Source organism: Physella acuta, unplaced genomic scaffold (assembly GCF_028476545.2).
Source record: "Physella acuta isolate Inbredline_101_S28 unplaced genomic scaffold, ASM2847654v3 ptg000519l, whole genome shotgun sequence".
Taxonomy (NCBI): Eukaryota; Metazoa; Mollusca; class Gastropoda; family Physidae; genus Physella; species Physella acuta.
In genome coordinates this window covers 377,501-387,759 of record NW_026732038.1, presented here as the reverse complement: position 1 = coordinate 387,759, position 10,259 = coordinate 377,501, and the positions used below count along the sequence as shown (strand labels likewise).

The 10,259-nt window shown below is 35.3% G+C and overlaps 1 protein-coding gene across 1 annotated transcript in view; it reads right to left on the bottom strand.

Moving 5' to 3' along the window:
• Positions 1–949: 949 nt before the first annotated feature.
• The window catches only part of LOC131945042 (uncharacterized), a 42,901-nt gene continuing 33,591 nt past the window's right edge, over positions 950–10,259 (bottom strand). Inside the window, exons 3-8 of the mRNA XM_059306026.1 lie at positions 7,473–7,581; positions 6,760–6,887; positions 5,099–5,188; positions 4,675–4,786; positions 1,676–1,791; positions 950–1,372 (exon numbers count right to left, since the gene is read on the bottom strand). Of these exons, the coding sequence (XP_059162009.1) occupies positions 1,224–1,372; positions 1,676–1,791; positions 4,675–4,786; positions 5,099–5,188; positions 6,760–6,887; positions 7,473–7,581 (704 nt within the window). The 3' untranslated portion in view covers positions 950–1,223. The remainder of the gene's footprint in view (positions 1,373–1,675; positions 1,792–4,674; positions 4,787–5,098; positions 5,189–6,759; positions 6,888–7,472; positions 7,582–10,259) is intronic.

Sequence of the window (10,259 nt, the reverse complement as noted above, 5' to 3'; positions counted from 1 at the left end):
AAAAAACATTCTATCTGTAAATTAAAAACTACCTTGTATTATAATTACAAATACTCCAATAGATTTGAAATTGTGATTGTCAGTCATGCTTTTGAGATGCACAATTTTAATTACATTTTAGCATTACATTTTTTTTGTATCACACCTTTTCAGAAGAAGAGTTTAAAAAATGTGATTGTCATCTTCACTTACTATGAAAGAGGTGCATATTCATAATATTGAAGAAAGATCATATTTGTTTAGGTTCTACATACGATTTTTACAAAAATGTGTTACTCATATGCTTTTTGTGTAGTTAAAGTTTAAAATTAAAAAATAATAACATATAAAAGGTTTTCATAATTTCAACACAATTTTATAGAACATAATAAAAATTCATGATAAAATATATCACAAAAATGATCATCAAACAACTTCAGATTATGCATAAGCAGCAATCTCCAGGAAAAAATACAACTTTTGTACACATATGTATCACATATACATATAAACTTACTGCTGCTTATTTATATTTGACAACAGATAACAGATAAAATGTACTGTTATCAAAGTTACACTGTCATTAGTTGATGAGTTTAGCTTGGTATCTTTAAACTAATTTAAAAATGCACTTTTTTTATCATACTTTGTTGACAGAGGGGTTGAAAAGAAAGGGTTGGATGCCCCATCATAGCTCAAATCTTGAGAAACAAAACCATAACCTTTAATTTAACAATAATTTAATTTGCTGACTCATGAATACTCAAGTTAAAGAAATATTTGAGGTAAGGAATATTTTAAATAAAGTGTTAGTAATGGTAAAATTAGTTATGTTTTGTAAATTAGTTAAAAAGTTAGCAAGGTACATCAATGTTTGCGCAATTTATAATTTATATTAAAAAGTGCAACATTCAACATGAATAATAAAAGTGTTATTTAAAAACAGTCACATATAATTTTAAAAAAAATGTTATCAATTGAATGATAGAAAATTAAACTGATGCACTTTTTAATGCAGTTATTGATATTACACTTGTACTCACTTCCAGATTTTACTTTAATTATGGCTGTTGTATATTTCACTTAACAAAAACATAAAAACAACTACCATTACCATAATTTTCCTGTTTTAAAATAGATTTCATAAGCTTAAAAATGTTTTAGTTACAACTTTTGACTAAATATACTATAAAAATGTTTCTTTTATTAACAATCCAATGAAATAAATAAATATATTTATGCATCTACAAATGAACTTTACCAATGTTGTAAATAAATGAAATCATGATGACAAGGCAAAAAAGAATGGAGTTAATTTGAACGTTTGAACTTTGATTTTCCCCATCATTTTGCTTCGATGAACCAGTATCATAGAGCTTAGTAGTAGAATTGCCTGCAGTTAGTAAACAAAATTCATGTTAATATTTTTTGCTCCAATTTAAAAAAAAAATTTAAATGCAAAACTCAAACAATTTTAAGGCATTGAACTGTGAAAGTACTCAGATGAAAGGTATAGTTTTATAAAAGCGAGATGTTTGTGTTTGTATGCAAATTAAAAAAAAAATTTGTTTAAATAAAGGCAGTGTAAACCAAATACTTACAATCATCATAATTATACTAGTAAATAATAAAGTTTAATTAAAATATATTTTTTGAATAGATGAATCTTTAATAATTTTTACGTGAGGTAACTTACAATTGCTTCTCCACAAGTCTGTCAATGTATCAACTTTAGTGTCATTTAATTCATATCCACGTTCTCTGCACTCTGATATTGTTGATTTCAAACAGATTAACTGTTTCTGGATTTTTCTGGAGATCAGACAAAATATACAATTTCTGTTCAAAAAAAAAAAAAAATTAAATATGACTAGGCAAAGTTGCAAGGTTTGAGTGTTTATCCGACAAGAAAAGGATTTAAAAAAAATATAGCCTAGCCAAGTTAAAAAAAAAAAAAAAAAAAAATAATAAAATGAATAGGTCTACAAGAACTAAATAAATCATTATAAAATTGTGAACCAGTAGCGTACGCAGGGGGGGGGGGGGGGGGGAGCAGGGGGAGTGGCTGCTCCCCCTCTGGCCACTTTTAGCAAAGTGGCGCCTTTTTGGAAACTTTTTAAACTCAAAGTTTTAAACATTGATATTGATATTTGTTAAAAATGTATCTTTGGTCAGCACATCTGAAACGTAAATCTCTGTGAATATTGTTCTTGCAATTACCAGTAAAAGGTGTGTGAGCAATACAGTGATCTAACCCATACCTTCTCATTATGTCAAAAATTTATCTTTGAAGAACACTAAAAGTCTGTAGCTAATTAAAAAATGCATGGTCTGTAATGTAAGACCGTTATTTTAGTTATATGTAGGCTAGTATTCCGAATATTTTACTTTCAATTCTAAAAGCTGGCTTTTATACCAACTCTGATTTTAAAAACTTTCGTTATGCTGTAAAAGTTTAGCATTTATGATGACAATATATTTAATTCTGACTGTAGATAAAATATTTTTGTAAAAACGAATAGTGTTAAACTACTTTATTAGATTCTTAAGTAGTTATTGATTTGTTTTGATATTTATAATAAAATATGTAGACATATACATATTTATATAAAGATATTGATTATTTCCCCTTTTCGCTAGTCTTAATAGATGTCCCAGGAATTATTATGCATTTTTTACAAGGATTACGAAACAGATTATGCCGTTTATTGTTTTTGGTTCTCGTGTGATTATATATATACATACATATATATATATATATATATATATATATATATATATATATATATATATATATATATATATATATATATATATATAATTCTCTTCTGGGATCAGTTAGAAAACAAGCTGCAAGCGCGCCTTGCAGTCCCCTCTCTTTCTCTCTATCACTATCACTACCACCCCCACCCCACCCCCACATGATCTGGTGAGCGGTATTCACTCTGTTTACATTTTACAATCATAGAGACGGGTTTGGTGACGGCTATTAGGGGCAGATAATTTAGTTTAAAACGATTTTAAACTTAGAGGAGGTAACTAAGAGGAGGCTGCTTTCACGGGGGGGGGGGGGGGGGAGGGGGTTAGTGTTTTTAAGCAAATATTTTCAATGGCAGCATTGGTACTGTCGAATTCACAAATTATAAATTACTGAAAAGTAGAAGAAAAAAAAAACAACTAAGTAGCGGCGTATGATACGCAGCGGGTCGGCTCGTATATATATTTGTTTAGTATGAAACCATTTAGTTTTTGTTTCGTCGGCCTACATTATGTTTTTTTTTCCTTAAAAGTGCTAATTTAAATTTATTTTACATCATATCGAAGAAATATCATACAGCTAATATATATATACTAGGCATGCTGCCCAGCTTTGCTTAGGCTTTCGAAAACATTGAGAATTTGAATGCTTAATTAATTCGCCCGAGGGTCGGTCTACGACCTCAGGAGTTATGAAGAGGTTCCTCCGTGGACATTTTTTTTCGATTTATAGCTCATATAAGGCGCCGGTCAGTCGAGGTCAGTATTGACCCCATCATCGTAGACTTTTCGGCCAACCGGCCCCCGTGTTCTGTCGCCCCAAGGCAAGATCCTGCCAAATTTGAAGCGCCTGCGGCGCCGGGAAGTGCCCTATCGGGCACCCGACAACTTTGCGATATATATTATAGAGATTAGCAAATTGCATAGATAAACAACGATTTCAATAAAGTAATTAAGGCCTGAAATACTTTAGTATAGAAATGTATTATTTGAATAGATGAATCTAGAATATCTAGATCTAGAATCCAAATAAATAAAATAAATTTTATGAGTTTAGGCCGGAAAAATTGTATTGTATACATTTCATAGTGTACGTTGATCTAAATCAAATTTGAATGAAATAGTTCATTTCTTTTTATTCTAAACACGGCAGATGACGTCATTAGTTAATGTGTAAGCAATAGTGACGTCACAGTTTTATGCGTTCTTTTTCACATGTATTATTGCTTTTCCGGTTGCATAAATAATACTGTTTCTCTACATTCGAATACGCCTTTATTTTTTATTTTTCTTCTTTAAATAAAATTGTGGTTATACATTTAAAACATCTAACATATTATTTTCAACAAAAGTCCGTATAAAGTTCTCCATATATCGCTGCCGTTTCTGACGTGATGTCCGGCGAAAATATTTTGCGGACAGACAGAGAGAGAGAGAGAGAGAGAGAGAAGTTCGCACATGGGGAATTATATATTAGGATATATATATATATATATATATATATATATATATATATATATATATATATATATATATATATATATATATATATATATTCATATAGAAGATATTACAAATTCGGCGCCTTTTTTTTTGCTATTTCCGCTCCCCCTACACCGAAAACCTGGATACGCCTCTGTTGTGAACATCAGTTTTTTGATCTCCTCGTGGATTTTGAAGATAGAGTGAAAAAAGTATTTTTTAATGTATATAAAACACATTAATTTTCTTTAATTATTTTTAAACTAAAAAAATAAGTCTTGTGGCCGTTTAAAAAAAAAATTATGAATTCAATTTCAATTATTATATAAAAGAAACAAAAAAAAATATTTTCTGTGTTCAAGTAAATTACAATTAAAAAAAGTAATTTACAACCCTTTCAAGTGTAGTTTAGTGAAGCACAAACAATATACAGATAAAAGACAACAAATAACCTACATGCAGTACTCTTCTATTTTCTCAATCTCTTCATGGGTTTCCTTCCCCAGATCGCGTGTGTAACTAACACATGCCATAATATCCTCACTACATTTGTCCACTTGAGGGGGTTCTGTGAATAAAAACTGAGCCCATGTATATATATATATATATATATATATATATATATATATATATATATATATATATATATATATATATATATATATATATAATGACATTTTATGTATTGAACATTTATTTACTAGACTTAACTATTACACCAATGGAAGCATAACATATTTTCTTTTAAGAGTAGCCTACTGTAAACCTTGCTTCATATATTACCCCCCCCCCTCCTCCAGTATATTTGAAAATATTCAATAGTAAAAATTCTACTTTTCCGCCCCCCCCCCCCCCCCTCCCCCGCCCCAAAAGCACTTACCAGGTGTTATAGTTTTCTTTTTTGTCCCTCCTTTTTTGCCACGCTTAAAATGAGTCCAGTACGCTGTTGTTGTTGTTGTTGTTGTTGATTCTGTTAAAATAAAACAAAACCCAAATTACAAACCCAGTTAAGTAATCTGAGTGAATCGTTTAAGATTATAAATATACGAGCCGACCCGCAGCGTATCATACGCCGCTATTTAGTTGTTTTATTTTCTACTTTTCAGTAATTCATAATTTGTGAATTCGACAGTACCAATGCTGCAACTGAAAATATTTGCTTTAAAACACTAACCCCCCCCCCTTTCCCCTAACCCCGATCCTACACCCCCCCTCCCGTGAAAGCAGCCTCCTCTTAGTTATTTCTTAGTTACCAGGAGTTACCTCCTGTAAGTTTAAAATCGAGCTAAATTATCTGCCCCTAATAGAAACCCGGCTCTACGGCTCTAAGATTTGTAAACATTTAGCTTTGTAAACATTTAGCGTGACCACAGCTCACCAGACAATGTGGGGGTGGGGTGGGAGTGGTAGTGATAGTGATAGAGAGAAAGAGAGGGGACTGCAAGGAGGCGCTTGCAGCTTGTTTTCTAACGGCTCCCAGAAGAGAATTATATATATAGATATAGTTTTAGAACCTAGTTCAAAAGCTCACGAATCACAAGGAGATGATATGGCAAGTAGGCCTACAATGTCCCTAGCCCCAAGAGGCGTAGCGAGGGGGAGGCGGGGGAGAACATATGTCCCCGGGCGCCGACCTTAGGGGGGCCGCCAAATTGAAAGTTTGAGGGGGGGGGGGGGTGCAAATGAAAAGTTCGAGGGGGGGGGGGTGCAAATCGAATGTTTGTCCCCGGGCGCCGGGAAGGGTCGCTACGTCTCTGTTAGTCCCTCCACCTTTACATTTACAATCTCCGCCAGTTGCTTTGGGTTTTGCGATAAGATCTAGCAACTGTGCTTTATCCCAACCCATTTCATACAGGTGGGGACTAACGCGAGGTGTAAAGATTTGTGGTTCGTTTCTTGAAATGTGTGTCTCATCTCCCTACGGTACTTCAAAATGAGCCTACAGTATTAGTAAGTACGTACGTTTTCAGGGTAGACAATTTTAAATATTCACCTTTTTAATTTTTAGTCTCCCTCTAATTGAAATTTTTTTTTTATTATAACACTTAACAAGCAAGCACGCCAACATTGTGTTAATTGTTGGAGAAGCTTAAGAAAACATTGAGATAAACGATTTTAAAATTGTAAGCTGTGAAATTTTCATTAGATAATATAATAATACATACTCGCCACTCTTACTACCCCAACAACTTGCGTCGCGCCACCAATTATATCCGTACGTTACAGTGATAGAAAAAAACAAACGCTAGAGTGCACAATGAACATATTTTGGGCTGGGAGCATACAAATGTAATAACTACCTATAACTGTGCAATTTAACGAGAGAAAAAAAATATAAAAGAAAAAACAACAAAAACAGATTGCATTAATTTTAATGGAGAAAGTACTCGATAAAGAATGGCTAGTAGAGAAAAAAAGGGGAGACAAAAGCGCGTTTATCTACAGTCATTACCTCAAAACAACGCATTACTTTGGAAAGTGTGTTTTGTACTTTTCGGTAAAACCTAATCCCATTAATGGAATCGATTTTTTTTTACTGACCTTGTTCACAGGAGCTCAAAAATTTTTCGTGTTCCTGAATCTGCTTTGAGAGTTGAGTAAAGTTTTGTCCCTTGGTTCGACAATCTACAATAGATAGCTGAATGCAGTCTGCGGTAGCTCTCACCATACTGTGTGGGGGATGGTACGAAAACTATGAATTCATTTTTAAAAATATTGCTTTTCATTTATTCAAATCATTATGTCGTCTCTAGTAAAAACTGTAACTACACTACTGATGTTTACTCACTAAAAAGTGAAACGTGTAGCTACACTGCTGATGTGTATTCACTAGCAAGTAGATTCTAGAACGTGTAGCTACACTGCTGAATTGTACTCACTAGCAAGTAAACCGTGTAGCTACACTGTTGAATTGTACTCAGTAACAAGTAAACCGTGTAGCTACACTGTTGAATTGTACTCACTAGCAAGTAAAAAGTGTAGCTACACTGCTGAATTGTACTCACTAGCAAGTAAAAAGTGTAGCTACACTGCTGAATTGTACTCACTAGCAAGTAAAACGTGTAGCTACACTGTTGATGTTTACTCACTAGCAAGTAAATCGTGTAGCTACACTGATGTGCATTCACTAGCGAGTGAAATGTGTAGCTACACTACCAATGTGTACTCACTAGCAAGCAGAACGTGTAACTACACTGCTGACATGTACTCACTAAAAAGTAAAACGTATAGCTATACTGTTGATGTATACTCACCGACACATGGCGCGCAAGTTTCCTTGATACCAGAAGTCTGCGTGCACCTTTTCATCGTAGTTACATTTCTCGACCTCTTCGCAGGTACGCCCAAATGCTACATTTAAAACTGTGGACATTTTAATTATAAGAGCATTTATATTTGTGTTTACATTATTTGTGCTGATGAGGTATGTTTTTGATTAAACAGGCTTTTATTTGTCAGGCTCGCCTAATTTAAGTTAGCAAAGTGTAGTATAGTTTAACGAAATCAAATAAACTCATATATCATCAACTGTGACGTCAAACTGTTGTGTTTAATAATGTTTGTTCGACTTGCAGGTGGTAATACCTGACAGATTTGAAGGATAATGAGATCTAGTAGAGAGAGGAAGATTTATCCCAAATCGTTTATTAATATGCTGTTAGTAGAAACTAAAAACTAAAAACTACAACTGAAAACACATTTACACGGAGAATATATATATATATATATACATATACATATATATATATACATATATATATATATATATATATATATATATATATATATATATATATATATATATATATATATATATATATATATATAAATGGGAACAGGAAGTTTTCCCGAAAGACACTTGCCCGAACGGCGTTGGATACTTGTCGGAATGCGATTATAGTTGTTATCAAAATGTTAAATTCAAATGTATTAAGAAAGTCTACTTGGTAATATATAAAACTATTAATTCATTTACCGATCCACCCTCAACTGCGAATGCATCAAAAGAGAAACACGCTCTATAGTCTAGCACAAAAAAGTTCCAGTTCACAAATGTATGCCAAGGATTGGCACGGTTCCTCAACAAAGTAGGGAAACCTCTATCTAATGATGATGTCGCCAGTGTTGGATTAAGTAATTGGTAAAGTAGGTAACATGTTCGGATCCATTTCCTATATAAAGCCTCCTAATCCTTCTTTACTTAATCCATTTATTTCTAGGATTTCCCTGTCTGGGACCTCTAGTCTATACCCGCAGTAGATTTTACAGAAGTCTAGGCGCCGTGCCATGTACTGTAAATGAACTATTAGGACTAGCTTAATTAAATGGTTACGTCAGGGAATTTGTTAGCCGGTTACACAACGGCTAATGGAGTTGTCTCTTTAATATACCAATCAGAAAGATAGCGTCTAGAGGCCATCGATGAATATTCATGTAGAGAGGGTGGAACAAGTCACATCAAAGGCGAGGGGGAGGGGGAGGGGAAGTGAAGTGAAGCGAAGGTCAGGTAGGGGGTTCAAGAGATGGTTTGGATTCTGAAGTTTTAGGAATAAAATAAAAGGTGTTTATTTACGTTAGTTTGGAACTTGGAGGAGCCATAATACTTTGTGGGTAAAAGGGGGGATGGGGTCTTTATTTTTGTACGTTTGAGAACAGTCATAAGTTGAGGTAGAATAGACTAAAATTGCGTGACGTCATTTATAAACGTCATCTTAGGGTCGTTATTCAATTTAAATCTGACCGTCTAAATCTGTAAAATTAGACTGTACTTGAGATTACAAGTTAAGTAAAAATACAAAAACTGAAGTGTATATTTTGAGTAAAAAGTGTAACAATGAAAAAACAAAAGCTGTTGTTTATCGTTGCGAGATAATTTACTTGTGAATTGGTTTATACTTTATACTTAAGTCAACACCTTGTTGTCTGGTCCGTATCCAGTGGCGTAGCGAGGTTGGGTGTCACCCGGTGCGGCACTTAATGGTGTCACCCCCCCCCCCAGAGGCATAGAGACCCTTCCCAGTGACAAACTTTCAAATTTTCGATTTGCACCCCCCCTCAAACTTTCGATTTGCACCCCCCCTCAAGTTTTCGATTTGCACCCCCCCCCCCCCTCAAACTTTCGATTTGCACCCCCCCTCGAGTTTTTCTCTATATATTTTGCTATTTTTTGCCTTGGTGTCACCCCCCTAAATGGTGTCACCCGGTGCGGTCCGCCCCCCCGCCCCCCCCCCTCGCTACGCCCCTGTCCGTATCGATGCGTTTGGTTACCATAGAGATTAGCTTGACGTTACGTTCCACTTCGAGGCTGGAAGCGTTGTCTCGAACGGACGCAACGAGCGTCACGTGGTCTGGACAGCACGGAGAGCGTTATCAGCACGTGATTTTGGGGGCGTGGTAGGACCTAACTTGCCGGTTTGGAAGTGCTTGGTTTTGTGCTGATGAATTCCACCGGGCGATTGCAGGCAACAGATAGTTGATTTTTAATTAGCATTAGTCAACTGTTGGAGTGAATGAGGCGTGTGTTGAATATTCAAATCACTTTAAGTTTTTCAGTGATGCACGCAGCTAGATTCTAATTGTTTACATGGCTTACAGGCTGGGTTAAAAGCTTTTAGCGTTTAATAAATAAGTTGGCCAAGATTCGGGTACGTGGCTTAGTTTATATCAGGGGTCTCCAAACTTTTCAGTCCGAGGGCCGCATTAACTATCAAATTTCACTTCGGGGGCCAGTTTCTTCCAGGCATGTCCTCAGCCATCACCAACAAACGTTTTTTCCTTGGACAAAAAGATCTCCGCGGGCCGGACGAGAGGACCTCGCGGGCCGCATCCGGCCCGCGGGCCGTAGTTTGGAGACCCCTGGTTTATATGATGGTGACGTGGGTGGTGTGGGGGTAGCGGTGTGGTGGGAGGGGGGATAGAGTTTTACTAGAGATAAGGAGTTAACTAGTGCTAGGGGAGGCGCGGGCTATTTGCTAAGGGAGGTGTGGACTAGTGCTGGGAGAGGTGTGGCTTAGTGCTAAGTGAGGTGGGGAATAATGCTA